At 46.7% G+C, this 18,848-nt stretch overlaps 1 protein-coding gene and 1 non-coding gene across 2 annotated transcripts; one reads left to right on the forward strand and one right to left on the reverse strand.

The window, feature by feature from the left end:
* The first annotated feature begins 4,559 nt into the window (after positions 1-4,559).
* On the forward strand, positions 4,560-4,633 carry trnan-auu (transfer RNA asparagine (anticodon AUU)). The gene has a single exon. It is a non-coding gene; the product is annotated as a tRNA-Asn (tRNA).
* Positions 4,634-12,968: 8,335 nt separating this feature from the next.
* On the reverse strand, positions 12,969-16,362 carry LOC137336099 (zona pellucida sperm-binding protein 4-like). Its single transcript, XM_068001587.1, has 9 exons — positions 16,132-16,362; positions 15,372-15,550; positions 15,205-15,302; positions 14,996-15,129; positions 14,726-14,915; positions 14,386-14,533; positions 14,177-14,249; positions 13,297-13,410; positions 12,969-13,222 (listed from the first exon to the last, which is right to left on the reverse strand). The coding sequence occupies exons 1-9, from the start codon at positions 16,352-16,354 to the stop codon at positions 13,074-13,076; spliced, it is 1,308 nt and encodes a 435-aa protein (XP_067857688.1). The 5' UTR covers positions 16,355-16,362; the 3' UTR covers positions 12,969-13,073.
* Between the last annotated feature and the right edge of the window lie 2,486 nt (positions 16,363-18,848).

Raw genomic sequence — 18,848 nt, forward strand, 5'->3', positions numbered from 1 at the left:
GACTGATGATTTCACTATGAGGACGAAGAGACATCAATATGTGGACATTGGCTCCGAATTCATCATCTGGGTTGGTCCTTTACTTTTCCCACCGTCTCAGTCTTTCGATCTTTACCGTTCTCTGCTGGTGTCGCAGGTTCGATGAGCTTTGTCCGTTCAATGAAGCCTGAGAAGTCCATCAGGGGAAAACACAGAGAGACAGAGACAGGGAGAGGTCGGGAGAAAAAAGTATGGAAAAAAAAGCCTGAATATCAAGTTAGCAGAATTTCAAATGAAGATTGAGAAAGATGGAATGATCCATTCATAGAATCGTTACTGCACAGAAGGAGGCCATTCGGACCATTGAGCCTGCCCCTGCTCTCTTTAAGAGCAATCTAGTTCGTCCCATTCCCCCGTTCTTTCCCTATAGACCCGCAAATATTTTTCCTTCAAATATTTATCCAATTCCTTTTAGAAAGTCACGATTAAATCTGCTTCCACCACTCTTTCAGGAGATCTATTCCAGATTATAACTACTCGCTGATTTAAAACGTTTTTCCTCATATCGCCTTTGGTTCTTTTGTCAACCACCGTAAATCTGTGTCCTCTGGTTCTCGACCCTTCCGCCAACGGGAGCAGTTTCTGTTTATTTACTTTATCTAAACCCGTCATGATTTTGAACACTTCTATCAAATCTCCTCTCAACCTTCCTGCCCAAAGCAGAACAACCCCAGCTTCTCCAGTCTCTCCACGTAACTGAAGTCCTTCATCCCTGAAACCATTCCAGTAAATCTTTTCTGCATCCTCTCTGTGGCCTTCACATCCTTCTTAAAGTGCGGTGCCCAGAATTGGACACAATACTCCAGTTGTGGATTATTGTGAAGTTTTCTTCACGCACCTTGAAATTTTGCAAGAGACCATAGGGCTCCCAATTAAAAGGCTCTGCCGCGGTGGAGGATCTGTCTGAGAGAAGGAAATGAGGCCCGTTATCTCCAGTTCATATTTATTTGAGCATTGAACAAAACTGTAAACAATAGCGCCGCGAGCAGCATTCCAATGTTTCACCGAAAGACCCTGTCGAGTTTTAGATGTAACGGCTGAACCACTCGGCCATCACAAGCAGCGAGTGCTCGTAATGCACGGCTGTAAATCAGAATGCGCAAGGTACTCAGAGGAGATTTGTGAAATTATATGTTGTTTCAAACAGGTTTCCAACTGGACACAGAGAGCCCGATACCATGAAAACGTTGCTGTTTCACTGGTAGAATTTGCACTTAGCACGCGAGGGAACAGGGTTCATATTCCCGACCAATTAAGGAGCATTTTTATTCTGCACCTCTGAGATCGCCTGAATTGGGATAAATTCACCTTCAGTTTCAATCTGCACACCGCCGTGAGACATTTTACTCTCTCCTTGTGTGTTGCGTCGACAAACCGGCTGCATTCTTGCCTCTGGACCTCAAACATGCTCGAGAATTAAATCAATCCTGCTTTCTGCAACGCTGAAAAGATGTGAGAAAGAAATGAGTGAAACTTCACTGGAAATAGTGAAACAGGAGAGTTCTGGGATTTGAACTGGGGACCTCTCACATATCAATCAGTGAAACGCCCAAAATGAAAACCATAATCCGAGAACAAGGAGCCGTCGGTAACACAACCGTACAACCAGTCGAAAATTTCCCTGCTACCCACAACCGATCGCCCATTCATTCAGACCGCTTCTGTCCATCGAATCATAGAATGGTTACAGCACAGAAGGAGGCTATTCGGCTAATCCAGCCCGTGGCGGCTTTTCATAAGAGCAATCCAATAGTCCCATTCCCCGGCCCTTTCCCGGTGCTCTGTATTTTTTTACTTCAAATTCCTTTTTTAAGTCACGATTGAATCTGATTCCACCACCCTTTCATTCAGCGCATTCCAGATCAGAACTACTCGCTGCGTAATTAAGTTTTTCCTCATATCGCCTTTTGTTCTTTTGCAATCACCTCAAATCTGTGTCCTCTGGTTCCCGACCATTCCGACAATCAGAATCACAGAAACACAGAAGCTTACAACATGGAAACAGGCCCTTCGGCCCAACATGTCCATGTCGCCCAGATTATACCACTAAGTATCCACAGGACACGTTTCCACAGGTAAGGACATCTCACCTTAAGATTCTTTCCAGCAGAGTGGGACAGGTGATCAGAGTGACCGGGCTCGAGCGGCGCAATCGGTCCTTATATGAGTTACAGGCTCGGGAAATGCCGGGGTTTTTAATTCGAGTCTCACCAAGATCAAGCAATCCTTTTCCTTGTGAACATTTCGACCGGAGTTGAAGGTACAATTGGTTTGATCCAAAATGCATCTACTTATCTGAATTGCCATGTGGTTCCTCCGGACTACGCGGTTGCAAGAGCAGATGAGATATTTAGTATTACTTGTTTACAGGAGGGAGGCTGCAGTTTTGTAGACACAAACTATGATTTTGATCCATCTTCAAATCGTGGAATTCAACTGGAGCTTCAAACCAGCGCCAGAGGCCGCTCAGCCAGGATACTTTCCATCCCACACCTCAGGAGCTAGTTTTACAGGAACAGAATTTCCTCAAGCAAGAATTCTACCCTGAAGCACCAATGCTGCCACGGCAGCAGGATGCATGTGTCCAGTTAGAAACCTGTCTGAAGGAACATGCAGACTGACAGAGCCGGAAGTCCAGCAGATTGACTTTCGGCCTGAGCAGATGATGAGTCTCCTTCTTGATAGAGTTTCGCCAATCCAGCTCGGAGTGGTTTAAGAATCATGAATTCGGGTGTGACTGGAGCCACTTGTGTAAGATGAAGTGTCGGGGGCAGTTTCACATCCTTGACGGACATTAATGATCCTGTTGCGGTTTTGGTGCAAAATTTCACTTCCCAGCTCCCGAACTAAAATCCAACGTCGTTGAAACTCGAATGCAGAACCTTTGAATGGCTTATCAAACAAAACAAATAGAAGTCCAACACACTAGCCATTGCGTCACAGGTTCAGTTGCTAACAAAAAAACGAATAAAAAGAAAGACGTGTTTCTCCGGTCCAGGGGCAAAGTGGCAATGGATATTATTCAAAAAACTGTCCCCTCGAATCTGTCTTTATATATTTTTTTATGTAGGCTTCGATTTTAAAAAAGTTAAAGAAAGCCGAAATAAATAAAGTAAATTATAAGAATCGAATCCGTGATTGAGGCGTTGCAACACACTCGAAGCAACTGAGTTAACCGGCCGTACTGACGGTCCATTAGACATTTCAATTAATTTCTGTACCTGTACGCTAGTTGGCAGCGCTTTCTGCACTTGGACCCCGAAATATCTCTGCTCCTCCACACTTCCCAGTTTCTCACCATTTATACAACATTCTTATTTATCTTTCTTAGATTTAAAGTGGATGACCTCGCTCTCCCCCACATTGAACTATATTTGCGGCAGTTTTGCCCACTCACTGAATCAATCAATTCCCAATTTTCAACTTCCTGCTTCAATCTTCATTACTTATTGCGTCACCAGAAGGCTGCGTGTTCAAATCACGGGGTAACCGTTACTTTTCGAGCTGATCAGATTCTGGATCGTTCCGGAATGAATATTTTATCTGCTTTTTCACAATAAACAGAACCTTGCTCTAAAGTCTGCTTCTCTGGTTCTCAAATTTCATGAAGGCGTCTCATTCTGCCCTCGACATTTGATTTTGACCTGCGGTTGAAACTTTTGCAAAGAGTGAAATGAAGTCCCCAAATCGCTCCACGTGAATCTCAAACGCTTTGGGAAGAAGTTCAGTGCAAACAATCAGGAATTTAAAGGCACCTCAGTGAACAGCACTTTCTTGGAATGAGTTTTGTTCGCCATTGCATTCGACCGTGAAATCGCTCCCAGCTTTCATCTCACTGAAGTGAAGAGTGTGACCGCGTTGCATCTGTCAGAGTGTAAGTGACGAGTTTGGGGTCGTTTACAACTTTTGAAATCTCACCAAGCAGCAGAGAAAAAGAAACTTAGAATCAAATTGTCCCTGTCAGTGATGAATTGAAGTGAATATCGCTCCAAGCAGATCTGGACAACTCGCAGCGCAGCCTCACAGGAGTTCCAAATCCACCTTCTCGCCACTCGGCAATCGCATGAACTGAACTTTACTCTGACCCAGTGTCACCGCGCTGAAATCGGGTATTTCTCGGCCACGCTTTTTCTTAACATCATCGTTACTGGTTTAAGAGTGAAAACTGCAGTCCGCTTCACTGTAAGTGCAAGAGACAACTTTGTAGACACCGTCGGACCTGCTCATTTCATCTCATCTCATTTTCAGCAAACCTGAATATTACTGGAATAGAGAATGGCGAATCACAGCTCGAGAAATCAATCCTCTCGACCACGAGGGGACTGAGTCTTCCAACATACAGGTGTTTAATGGCAAGGTGAGTTTAATGTTCAGGAATAATGGAGCACAGTTTTTCACTCGTGCAAATTTCACACACTTTATTTTGGAAAAGTAAACTGACACTCGAGAGAGGTTGTATTGATCGCTGCAACCTGCATTTTTAGCTCGTTGAATCAGTGGTTTAGTAAAACACGTATGCTGTCTCTGTGGCGCAATCGGTTAGCGCGTTCGGCTATTAACCGACAAGTTGGTGGTTCGAGCCCACCCAGGGACGGTCGGGTCACTTTCATTTTCATGGTCTCGCATTTCCTGGTTTCTGATGTTTGTTTTGGCTGCAAAACAAATGCCCGGTTTCGATGGCCAGCTGAGCACGGCCGATCTTCCACCATTTGACCTGTGATTCGCTTCGCGGAAATCTGAATTCTTCTTGACAGACAAGGTCCGAAGGTTGCAGGAGAGGCGCTTTACTCTGACATGGATATTTCTGCAGTGAGAGACACCAGACTGTTTCCACAATGAATGTCACTCCCTTTTATTTTGGAAACGCAAAATTGTATTCACATTCCGATGGGTTTCAGTTGATTTGTGAGAGATCATGAAAGGATCCTGCAGCGCTGCCTTGGATAATAACAACAGTTCTAAGCCGCATTTCTGTCACGGCAACAAATCCTCACATCCGAGTATCTGCATCCTTAAATCCGAGTATTTGCCCCCTTACCCCGGAGTATCTGCACCTTTAAATCCGAGCATCTGCACCTTTGCAGCAGAGTCTCTGCACCCTCACACCGGAGTATCTGCACCCTCACACCGGAGTATCTGCACCCTCACACTGGAGTATCTGCACCGTTGCACCGGAGTATCTGCACCCTTGCAACCATTAACTCATCAACTGTCCCCAATCATCTTTATCAGCGTCAGGAGCCCTAAAGAAAACCCAACAGTGAAGAAATTGCTTTATGATTCTTCACTTATGTCCGGACACATTTTTATTTCCGGTACTTTGAAGGAGATTTGGGGAAAGTGGCCGCTGTTACTCAGAAACTACTGCTTGTTGCTTGTTTTTCCCCAAGCGGGCTCGTTGGTCTTGGGGTATGATTCTCGCTTCGGGTTTGTTGCTTGAAATATGTGAGAGATCTCGGGTTCAAATCCCGGACGAGCCCTCATTTTTTTTACCCCCCGACTTTTGATCTTGAGCTGCTGTTCAAACTGGCAGGGTGTTTGGAGGTGTCTCAATAATCTCACGTCCTCTGAATGCATTCTACTTGCAATCGCAATTGATTTTGAAACCGCTCTCGGATTTCATCTCACTGAAGCAGAATGCGGCCGCTTTTTATCTGTCAGCGTGGAGGTGACGAGGTTGTGGTTGATAACCGCGGGCACACCTGTCCGGACATTGGTATTCAGAATGCTGACTCAAATACTCTGTTGTCATCCAGGGAGCTCGAGTTTTGCATGCCCAACCTTTCCCCGAGTAAGAATGTGTCCAGTCTGTACCCGAACTATCTCCTCACTCAAAGACTCCCATTGCTCATTTACTCTTTTCCCTGCCAATCATTGATTCCAATCCACCTGGACCCGATCCCTTTTCAACTCGCTGAAATTCGCTCTTCCCAGTTGAGTATTTTCATACTTGATTTTTCCTTGCATTTTCCAGCACTACACTAAACCTGCTTCAAATGCTCCCCCACTGAATCATGCTCCACTTGCCCCACTTCTTTCCCCGAAATAAATCCAACACTGCTTCCTTCCTCGTTGGGCTGAAAACATACGGATTAGGAAAGTTCTCTTGGACACATTTCAGGAATTGCTCGCCCCCTTTGACTTTTACACTGCCATTTCCCAGTCTCTGTTCGGATAAATGAAGTTCCCTTTTATCACTACTTTAAAATTATTGCATCTTTCTGCAATTTGCTCTTCTATCTCCTTCCCACTATTTGGTCGCCTAAAGAATGCATCCACCAGCGCAATAGCTCCTCAATTGTTCCTTAATTCTAAACAAATAGATTCTGCCTTTGAACCCTTCAGCATGGCGACCCTTTCTACCTCTGTAACAGTATTTTTGATCAATCGTACCTGCTCCCCTCTACACCCCACCCCCCCCACACACCTCCTTTTTTTCCCTGCCTTTCCTTAATACGTTGTAGCCAGGAATATTTAAGTGGCCACTCCTCCGCTTGTTTGAGCCAGGTCTCCATTATTGACACTATAACATAATCCCATGTTACCACTTGTGTCTGCAGCTCACCAACCTTATTTACCAAGTGTGTTAAACACAACATCAGGGCATAAGGGTAGGACACGTTCCAATGCCCAATTAAACGTTCTATACACTAATGTACGTAGCATAAGAAATAAAACAAGTGAATTCGAAGCGTAAATTCAGCTTATAGTGCATGACGTAGTGCTCATCACTGAGACCTGACCACAAACTGGGCATGATTGGCAGATAAATATTTCAAGTTATAAGCCATTTAGAAAGGATAGGGACATTGGAAAAGGTGGTGGAGTAGCGATATTGAGGAGGGATATTATTACTGCATAAGAAAGAAGACGTATCAGTAAAGGTGAGCACGCAGTAGAAAGGCTTTGCGTAGAAATTAGTAACAGAATAGAATACAAGACTTTGGTGGGAGTTGTTCATCGACTTCCGGACAGCAGTGAAAAAGTAACAGGATACACAGAAGCGGACAGGGTGTTAGGGGTCTGGAACTCACTGTTTGAAACGGTGGTCGAGGCAGTAAATCCTCAACTCATTTAAAAAGTACTTGGATGTGCCGTAATCTACAGGGCTATGGATCAAGTGTTGGAAAGTGGGATTAAGTTGGATAGCTCTTTTTCGGCCGGCATTGACACGATAGGCCGAATGGCTTCCTTCTGTTCTGTAACTTTCTATGATTCCATGTGTGTGAAGGGATTCGCTCAGTTATCAGACGTGCTGAGACACCAGCGAGTTGACAAGTGACTGCAGGGGTCGGCATCTGCTGTTAATCATATCCAGGACTGAACCATGTTCATTCTGATATTTGGTGTTTGTTTCTGCTGATGTTAATAACCCCTATAACTGGGCTGGAGTTTAATATTCTGGATATCTGTTAAATAAATCAGCTTTGTTTTAAACACTTTGTTGTAGATTTTGGTCTTTCCCACGTGAGTGCTTAGCATCACCTGACTGGAGCTTTGAAAGGACAATCTGGGGGGAGGATCATCCGGTGGGAACAGAACTTCAGCCTGGACACAGTCCTTCAGGGCCACACTGAGAGGGGCAAACGGCACTTTGGTCTTTCTTGTCTCCCTTCACTGACAGCAAAGTGGCCGTGCGGCGTCCAGTCTAAAAATGACTGTCGTAAATATTCTATGAAGATTTAACCTGTTTGTGTGACAGTCCTGAGTCGACTATTTGAGGCAGGATTTAACTGATTTAAAATAAACCCGCATAAAAGAAATGGGTTCTGAATTGTGATTTCCATTCCTTTCTATGTTTCATGTGCCTGCTCTCCGACCACAGGGTAAGTGGTGGAATATCAGCCCTGCGCAGCCGGCTATGATCACGATACATTTTCTTGCAGACCAAACACACATTGAAACCCTGGAAATTTGAGGCGATGAATCCTTCGGGACAATGAAATAAGGGTTCGAACCATCAAACTTTCTCGCTAAGTGATAGCACCACCGAAAAAGACGAAGAGATCACCTGCTAAACCAATAACTCACTGAGCTAAACTTTAAGATTGCAGTCACCAATATAACAGTTGTCTACTGTCAGTTTACTTCTCCAAAATGATTGGTTGAAGCTTGCAGGAGTGAAAATCCAACGAGCCGGTCTTCAATCTTAAACCAGCAACTGTGAAGTTAAGAGAAACGTGCCGGAGAAATACTCGATTTCAGCGCGGTGACACTGGGCCAGTGTAAAGTTCAGTTAATATGATCGCTGAGTGGCGAGAGGGTGGATTTGAAATTCCTGAGCGACCGCACCTGTGCATTTTCCAGATCTGCTTGTTGCACCAATCCCTTCAATTCTTCACTTGCAGGGACAATTCGATTAGAATCATAGAAGTTTACAACATGGAAACAGGCCCTTCGGCCCAACATGTCCATGTCGCCCAGTTTATACAACTAAGCTAGACCCAATTGCCCGCACTCGGCCCATATCCCTCTATACCATCTTACCCATGTAACTGTCCAAATGCTTTTTAAAAGACAAAATTGTACCCGCCTCTGCTACTGCCTCTGGCAGCTCGTTCCAGACACTTACCACCCTTTGAGTGAAAAAATTGCCCCTCTTGACCCTTTTGTATCTCTCCCCTCTCACCAGAAATCTATGCCCCCTCGTTATAGACTCCCCTACCTTTGGGAAAAGATTTTGACTATCTGCCTTATCGATGCCCCTCATTATTTTATAGACTTCTTTCAGTTCACCCCTAAACCTCCTACTCTCCAGGGAAAAAAGTCTCAGTCTATCCAACCTCTCCCTACTCAGTTTTTCGGTTTCTTCTCCGAGGCTTGGTAAAATTTTTAAAATTGAAAGAGACCAATATCAAGCAAACCTCGTCAGTGACATGCTCACAGATACAAAGCGGCCAGACTCTGCTTCAGTGAGATGAAAGGCCAGACCGGTTTCAAGGTCGAATGCAATTGCAAGCAAAGCTCGTTCAATGAAAGTGTAGGTCATTGACGTGCCTTGAAAGGTGGTGATTGTTTGAACTGAACTTCTTCCGAAAGCGTTTGAGATTGAGGCGGAGTGATTTGTGGACTTCTTTTCCCTCTTTGCAAAGTCTGAACCGCAACTCAAGATAAAAATTCTCAGGCTAAATTGGGGATTCTCCGGAATATGAACCTCGAATCGAGAATTATACCCGACCTCAACGAGCCCAGAAACAAGAACGTGTCCTGACATTAAGATGTTACGCTCACATTCTATGAGAGGTCAGTCTGTAAAATAAAAGGGCATTTTGAAGAGATATTCTGAGAAGTTCCGTATTGGACCCTGAACAAAGTACAAACACCGCACGATGTTTTTGCTGGTCAAATTCACTACACATCATAAATTCCACAAAAGCACCACGGGGAGTTGAATCTAGGACCAGAGTTCTTTAACCAACTAAGCCACGGAGCCAATTCACGGGAACGCTTCTCACTTCCTCTCATTAATATCTATGCTACACGTCATATTCTGTTGGGGGTTCAGACTGTTGTATCTTTATCAATTTCTTAGAAACATAGAAAATAAGAGCAAGAATAAATCATTCGGCCCATCTGGCCTGCTCCGCCATTCAAAATGATCATGGCTGATGTCTAACTCAGTACCCTGTTCCCGCTTTTTCCCCAGATCCCTTGAGCATTAAGAAATATATCTATCTCCTTCTTGAACACGTCTAATGACTTGGCCTCCACTGTCTTCTGTGGGAGAGAATTCCACAGGTTCACCAACCTCAGTGAAGAAATTTCTCCTCACCTCGGTTCTAAATGACATACCCCCTATCCTGAGACTGTGACCCCTGGTTCTGGACTCCCCAACCAACGGGAACATCCTCCCTGCATCTAGTGCTGATGGAATTTTATATCTTTCGATAAGATCACCCCTCATTCTTCTGCACTCCAGTGAATATAGGCCTAGTCATACATCATCCTGCCATCCCAGGAATCAGTCTGGTAAACCTTCGTTGCACTCCCTCCATAGCAAGGACATCCTTCCTCAGATATGGAGAACAAAACTGCACACAATACTCCAGATGGGGTCTCACCAAGGCCCTGTACAACTGCAGTAAGACATTCCTGCTCCTCTACTCAAATCCTCTTGCAATGAACGCCAACATACCATTCGTCTTCCTAACTGCTTGCTGCATCTGAATGCTCGCTTTCAGCGACTGGTGTACAAGGACACCCAGGTCTCGTTGCACCTCCCCATTTTCCCAATCTATCACCATTCAGATAATAATCTGCATTTCTGTTTTTACAACCAAAGTGGATAACCTCATTTATCCACGTTATACTGCATCTGCCATGTTCTTGCCCACTCACCCAACTTGTCGAAATCACATTGGACCCTCTCTGCATCCTCCTCACAGCTCGCATTCCACCCCAGCTTTGTGTCATCTGCAAACTTGGAAATGTTACATTTCGTTCCCTCATCCAAATCATTGACATATATTGTGAATAGCTGGGACCCCAAGCACTGATCCCTGCGGTACCCCACTGGTCACTGCCTGCCACCCGGGAAAAGACCTATTTATTCCTACTCTTTCCTGTCTGTCAACCAATTCTCAATCCATGCCAGTATATTCCCCCTATCCGATGTGCTTTAAATTTGCACACTAACCTTTTGTGTGGGACCTTATCAGAAGCCTTCTGAAAATCCAAGTACACCACATCCACTGGTTCACCCCTATCTATTCTACAAGTTACCTCCTCAAAAAAGTCTAGTAGATTTGTTAAGCATAATTTCCCTTTCATAAACCTATGCTGACTTTGTCCAATCCCGTTAATGCCTTCCAAGCGTTCTGTTATCGCATCTTTTAAAATAGACTCGAGCATTTTCCCCACGACTGATGTTAAGCTAACTGATCAGTAATTGCATGTTTTTTCTTCCTCGTTTTTTCAATAGTGGGGTAACATTTGCCACCCTCCAATCTGTAGGAACTGTTCGAGTCTGTAGAATTTTGGAAGATGATCACCAATGCATGCATTATTTCCAGGGCCATTTCGTTTAGTACTCTGGGATGTCGATTATCAGGCCCGGGGGATTTGTCAGCCTTTAGCCCCATTAATTTCCCGAGCACTTTTTCTTTAAAACTAATCCTGGTTTCCTTCGGTTTCTCCCTCAGTAGACCCTTACTCCCCTATCATTTCTGGAAGGTTGTTTGTGTCCTCCTTTGAAGACAGAACCAAAGTATGTGTTTAGTTGTTCTCCCATTTCTTTGTTCCGCATTTGACTGTAAGGGACCTACATTTGTCTTCACTAATCTCTTTCTCTTGACATTTATAGAAACTTTTACAGTCAGTTTGTGTGTTGCCGGCTAGATTACTCATACTCTACTTTTCCCCCTCTGAGTCCACCTTTGCTGAATTCTAAACTGCTCCCAATCCTCAGGCCTGCAGCTTTTTCTGGCAATTTTACATGTCTCCTCTTTGGAACTAATGGCTAATTTCTTTTATAAGCCACGGTTGAGCCACCTTTCCTGTTTTATTTTTGTGCCAGACAGGAATTAATAATTGTTATAATTTCTCCACATGTTCTTTATATATTAGCCATTGCATATCCACCGTCATCCCTTTTTGTCAAGTTCTCCAATCTATCCGAGCCAACTCACTTTCGTAATTTCCTTCATTTGGATTCAGCACCCTAGTTTCGGATTTAACTACTTCACTCTCCATCTTAATGATGAATTCTATCATGTAACGGACGCTCTTCCCTCAGGGAGCCCGCACAAGATTGTGAATCAATCCTTTCTCATCGCACAATACCCAATCTCAGATCGCCTGTTCGCTAGTTGGTTCCTCAATGTATGAGTGTACATAATTTATTTCTAGACTCCAGGAATTCCTCCCCCACTATTATTGCTAATTTGGTTTGACCAAGCTGTATGTAAATTTAAGTCTGATTATGGTTTACCTTTCTTGCCTGTTTCTCTAATTTCCTGTTTAATGCCCTCCACTACATCTCCACTACTGTTTGGGGCCAATAGACAACTCCTAACAACGTTTTCTGCCCCTTGGTGTTAACTCCATCCATAGATTCCAAATCGTGATTTTCCGAGCCAATATCCTTACTCACTATTGCATTGATTTCCTCCTTTACTAACAACGCTACCCCACCTCCTTTCCATTTTTGCCTGTCCTTCCTAAATATTGAATACACCTGGATGTTCAGTTCACATACTTAGTCACCATGCAGCAATGTCTCCATAATCGCAACTATATCATACCCGTTAATACCTATCTGCGATGTAAATTAATCAACCTTATTGCAAATGATCCGCACATGAACACCTTGAGACTGTTCAAGATTGCTAGTCATCTTATTATTTTGCACTATGGACCCATGTGTTTATCAGTATGTTTTCTCTGCCTGCCACTGTTGCTTCTTCCCGTTCTGTTTCGTTTCTATCATTGTTTCCCTCTCCTCCGTCTTCCTGCTCTGGTTCCCATCCCCCTGCCATTCTAGTTTGAACCTGCCCCAAAAGCACCAGCAAACAGCCCCCATGAGGACATCGGTCCGGTCCGGTGTTACCCGTCCCATCTTCCGCAGAACCGGTCCCAAAGTCTCACGAATTTAAATCCCTCCCTCCTACACCATCCCTGTAGCCACGCAATCATCTCGTCTATTCTCCTGCTCCTGTAGCCGGAGAGAGACCAGCAACCAGTGGTCGTGCAAGGAGAGAGCCGAACATTCTCCCGGCTTGGCAAACTGGTCAATCGATGCCCTCAGGGAAGTGGCAATTCCAGAGATATGGGCCCAGAACCAACCCACAGGAGCAGAGTTAGAGACAAGGGAACGAGTAATTCCTTCCCGGCACCATTTTACGACAAACCCACCATAGCTTTGACCCGGATCTCATTCCGAATTGGGGAAGGTTGCAATTGTTGGCTGCAGCAAAAACAACTCTCAAACCAGACACCAAGTTAACTCACTGCAAAGAGTACAACCCAGCGAGCATTTGGAAGATAACACGAGACCAGCAATCATCTATAACAGGATTTTATTATCCAACAGACATCTACAGTTCCATGGAGCTGCACTCGGAGCCCACCCTGCGGCCCTGCTCCATTTTCCATATAGCAACAGTCCCGACCAACAGGGCCACGGAGAGCAGCGCTACCCCAACCGCGAATCCAGGAACACGGAAGGGGGAATCAACAGCAGTATCTGTGGGGAGAAGCCAGGGTTAGATGGGCACCAGTTACTCCATCACGAGACACATGTGGAGCTCCCTGCTTTACCTTTCTCGTCCTGGTGGATCAGAGCAGCCAATCTCGCCTCACCTTCCAGGAAAAGGATGGGTCCATCAGCGGTCACCAATACCCCAGACTGGTCATCGGCACTTCTTCGCCTCTCTGGGGCGAAGGAGAGAAAGAGACAAGAGTTCATGGTGAATGATTAAATCTTCAGCTGTCTGGAAATCCTGAATCAGATGGCCTCATGCAAAACACGTCAGGGCCCTGGGTACCGGACAGAGTTTGGAGATTACAGTTCCGGCTATGATTCCATCCGGTTCTCACCAAACGGATTCTCAGAAGGACGTGCAAACTGAGCAGAGTTCGCAATTGCTGCTGCCACAATGGCCAGTCTGGTCTCCTGGTGAAGGAGACACTGTTCGATGCACTACTTTGACCCGCAGTTTTGAGACACTCACGATTGGCCAGGTGTCCGGCCCCGGGACAACGGTTCGGTTCCACCCTGAATTCCCAGTGTCAGAATGATAGTTAGATGCTGGTTTAATGTTCTCCAAGGCCAAGGGTGGACTATTCCGAACCGGATGTGGAACACACCCATGCCAAAAATGGGAGGATTCTGCTCCTCAGGGGTCGGCAAGGAGGGCAGCTCAGCATCCGGGCAAGTAGCAAGGAACCAAAAATACCTCATTCATCCCAGCTCAAGGATCAGAGCATCCTTCACAATTACTGACCCGCTGCCCTAGATTGCTATTCGAATGGAAACCTGCACCGAATGGAACTGGACAAGTTCCCAGAACCGCCAGGTTCGGGACATTCACCCTGTGCCCAGTGTTCGGCCCCTTGCTGTGGGAGCCCCATGTCCAGATGTCCCACACCCACCCCTCCCCATCAGGGTGGAGTCTCTAGTCAGATCACAGGTACTTACTGGGGCTGCAGGGAGCCGTGCAGTTCTCTCCGGTGGAAGGGTAGCAAACCTCAGCACTGCAGTGGAAATAAACCTGCAAAGGGACAGTGCGGTATGGTCAGTCCCACAGGTTAGTCAGCAGATTGATGCTTCTAGTCAACCGACTCACTTAAGAGCCAGGGAACAAGTGATACCAAGTGACCGGGAAAGAAGCACTGAAGGAAACTCACCTCCCCGGTCAGAGCCCGGCCCGAAACTCGGTCCCAGAAAGCGAACGTGCGGACTACAAAACGATTATGGTGAGTTGGGAACAGCAAATGGGAAGCAGCGTTTACCGGGAGGAGGCGGGTTTTGTAGTTATCACCAGCAAAGGGGCACCTGGAACAGAGACAGAGAGGGAGTCACACGGTTACATCAAACCTATTCCACCAGCGTCTGGAACAAAATATCAACTTCGAAGGACTATCTCTCCGCACCCCCCCCCCCCGCCATCATTAACTCGGACTCCAGTGACGATCTGTATTAACATCCGCCCATGTCGCACCCTCCCCAATCCCCACACTCCCTCACCTGTCCACCAGGAGGTCCCATCGGATCCCCGAATACGGCTCGGGGGTGGGGGTCGCCCAGCAGTCATTGAGCACCAGCACAAGGGACGGATCGTTCCGGTTCAGAACACGAACCTCCACAAACACGGGGTCCCGGAGCACACTCAGGATCGGGTAGTCACTGGCCACATACCAGCTCCGGTAGCCACCATCTGGAAAGAGAAAAATGAAGGGTGGGCACTATTTGGAGAGAGCTTGAAGTTGGACACTACTATCAGCGAGCACTCGTTACCTCTCGCTATTCTCAGCTCCAGAAGCAGGATCCCGGCCTCAGTGGCAGGCAGTGGTGGAGAAAGGGTGTAAACTCTGGGCTTCACCTGCAGATCAGACTCCTGGCTTCCCTTGTAATTGCACTGGACATGGAGCCTGCAAGAGAACGGACACGGCTGCAGAATTCAGCTCCTCACTGTCTCTACCCGCTGAATGTGCTCCTATTCTCACCTGAAAGGGCTGTCCCGGGTCACCGATCCCAAAGCGCCATCCAAGATCTCAAACTCACCCAACACATCCGTTTCATACAGGATGTTCACCCCGTCCAGCTACAAGAGACAGAAGACCATCAGTCCCGAACTGAGCCATCGATGGGGCTCCCAGCCCGCAATACCTACCCGCTGAGTAGCGCCACATTCAGTGACTGCGAACTGAAAGAGCACAGTGTCTGCAGAGGCCACGGTTGGACTGCACTCAGCTCCGTCTCCATCCTTCAGATGGAGGGTTGTTAGGTTTACAGGAGGCAGCGTCAAATCCTTGGAGATCGCGATCAGGACCCGCCCATCCTTGGTGCAGACTGCAAGAGAGTCAATGAAAGGCGGTTAGTTGCCCCACGGGGAGGGTCAAGGGGACCGTTACCGGGAGGGGGGACAAACCCCATCCATGTTTCAGTTTCTATCCCGTCCCGTCCCATTATCTGTCTAATGGAAACCAGTGGACCAACTACAGCTCATCACCGCGCTGCTTGGATTTAAATTGCCCGCATCTCCGATAGAAATCAAATATCAAATCCAAATGGTCAGTGACAGCAGGGGCCGGAGCTCGTTCACTCTGCCCTTCCTCAGTGTGACTCCCAAGTCACGGAGCAACAGTAGAATGATTCGAACTGCAGATACTGGGTCAAAGGGCGATTAACTATTGCCCTTTCTGTATCTGATTAACAGCCCCCCCAATCCCACCATCAAATCTGCTCTGCGGGATTGGAAGCTCCCAATCCCACCACCGGTTCCACTCTCCGGACTGGAAACGTTTGAATTTCCAACTGGCGTTGTCGGACAAGGCGAGAGATGAAACTGTCCAGGGAAGCAGAGCAGCTGGATTGCGGGTGACCCTGGAAAGTCTTGGCCCAGAATATAGACGGACCAAGAATACACCCACCTGGCAGATTGTCCAGTGAATAGAAACACGGCGGCGCATCCCGATTCCCCGCATCGAAGCAGCAGCCTCTCTGCACACACTCACTAGCTTCAATTCCCGGAAATCCGCAGTCTTTGCGGTTTTCAGGAGATAACCAACATTTATCGGCGGGGAAAAGAAGAGAGGGCGGCTGAGCTGAACAGATTACAACAAATAACAAACCGAGCATCCCCAACCCCTCCATTATAACAAGCGAACTCTCCTAAGTAAATGATAATAGAAAGCCGACTCCCCCTTTTTATAGCAGCGCTGTTTAACCCGCAGTAACGGAATGTCCCAATCAGCCTGAGGCAGAGTCCGTGGCCCACGAGCTCCCGAACATCAACCCGCATTCGCACGGCTCACACGGATGGGCCTGTTTTTAATGGCAGAATAAAGGTGAGACTGGGTCCAACGACAACTTTATTTCTTCATCACAACCAAACTGGAACCAAATCGCATTATTTGTTTTTTTTTTTGCTTTTTTAGTCACCTTTATTTTTTAGAACCAACGTCACCTATAATAGTTTATTAAAAATAGGCCCCATCTCCGTGTGACCGGTGGGAATGCGGGTTTTTTAATACTAATTAATAAACAGAGTGAAATCAATATGTTATTGTCCAGATACGGTACGGTAGCAGAGTGGTAATGTTACTGAAATAGTAATCAAGCAGGCCTGGCTGAATAATTCTCCAAGTCATAAGTTCAAATCCCGCCACGGCAGCTGAGGAATTTAATTTCAATTAATTAAATAAAATCTGGAATTAAAATACTGGTATCAGTAATGGGTTACTATGAAACTACCGGATTGTCGTGAAAACACATCTGCTTCACGAATATCCTTCAAAGAAAGAAACCTGCCGACCTGACCCGGTCTGGCCGATATGTGACTCCAGACCCACAGCAATGTGGTTGATTCTTAATTGCCCTCTGAAATGGCCCAGCAAGCAACTCAGCTGTATAAATCCCGCTGAAAAAAAAGTCATAATAAGAATTAAACCGGACGGACCACTCGGCACGGGACACGACAAAGGTCAAAACAAGCCCAGCAACCCCGCAAAGCCCTCCTCACTGACATCTGGAGACTTGTGCCAAAATTGGGGGAGCTGTCCCACAGACGAGTCAAGCAAGAGCCTGACACAGCCATGCTCACAGAATCATGCTTTTCAGCCAACGTCCCAGATTCTTCCATCACCATCCCTGGGTATGTCCTGTCCCACCGGCAGGACAGATCCGACCAGAGGTGGCGGTGCAGTGACATACAGTCAGGAGGGAGTGGCCCTGGGTAGTCCTCAACATTGACTCTGGACCCCATGAAAACTCATGGCATAAGGTCAAACATGGGCAAGGAAACCTCCTGCTGATTACCAGCTACCGTCCTCCCTCAGCTGATGATATCAGTTATCCTCCATGTTGAGCACCACTTGGAGGAAGCAATGAGGGTAGCAGGGGCACAGATTGTACTTTGGGTGGGAGACTTCAATGTCCACTGCTGACCGAGCTGGTCGAGTCCTGAAGGATAGAGCTGCGAGAGTGGGCCTGCGTTGGGTGTTGAGCGAACCAACACGAGGGAAAAACTTACTTGACCTCGTCCTCACCAATCTACCTGTCGCAAATGCATCTGTTCCATGACACCACTGCACAGTCCTCATGGTGAGGAAGTCCCGTCTTCGCACTCAGGATACCATCCAACGTGTTGGGTGACACTACCATTGTGCTAAATGGGATAGATGCAGAACAGATCCAGCAGCTCAAAACTGGGCATCCATGAGTTGCTGTGGGCCATCAGCTGCAGCACAATCTGTAATCTCATGGATCGGCATATCCCTCACTCTACCATTACCAACAAGCCAGTGGATCAACCCTGGTTCAATGAGAAGTGTAGAAGAGTATGCCAGGAGCAACACCAGGCGTCCAAATAATGAGGTTTCAACCTGGTGAAGCTACAACTCAGGACGACATGCAAGCTAAACAGCGGAAGCAACATGCTATGGACAGAGCGAAGCGATTCCCAACCAACGGATCAGATCAAAGCTCTGCAGTCCTGCCACATCCAGTCGTGAATGGTGGTGGATAATTAAACAAGTCATGGGAGGAGTAGGCCCTGTAAACCTCCCCATCCTCAATGATGGCAGAGCCCAGCACGTGAGTGCAAAAGACAAGGCTGAAGCGTTTGCAACCATCTTCGGCCAGAAGTGCCGTGTGGATGATCCATCTGGGCCTCCTTCCGATATCTCCAAAATCACAGAAGCCAATCTTCAGCCAACTCGATTCACTCCACGTGATATCAAGGAACGGCTGGAGTGCACTGGATACAGCAAAGGCGATGGGCCCGGACAACATCCCGGCTGTCGTGCTGAAGTCTTGTGCTCCAGAACTAGCCGCCCCTCTCGCCAAGCTGTTCCAGTACAGCTACAACACTGGCATCTACCCGACAATGTGGAAAATTGCCCAGGTATGTCCTGTCCAAAAAAGCAGGACAAATCCAATCCGGCCAATTACCGCCCCATCAGTCTACTCTCGATCATCAGCAAAGTGATGGAAGGTGTCGTCGACAATGCTATTAAGGGGCACTTACTCACCAATAAACTGCTCACCGATGCTCGTTTGGGTTCCGCCAGGACCACTCAGCTCCAGACCTCATTACAGCCTTGGTCCAAACATGGACAAAAGAGCTGAATTCCAGAGGTGAGGTGAG

The sequence above is a fragment of the Heptranchias perlo genome, chromosome 20 (assembly GCF_035084215.1).
Source record: "Heptranchias perlo isolate sHepPer1 chromosome 20, sHepPer1.hap1, whole genome shotgun sequence".
Classification (NCBI taxonomy): domain Eukaryota; kingdom Metazoa; phylum Chordata; class Chondrichthyes; order Hexanchiformes; family Hexanchidae; genus Heptranchias; species Heptranchias perlo.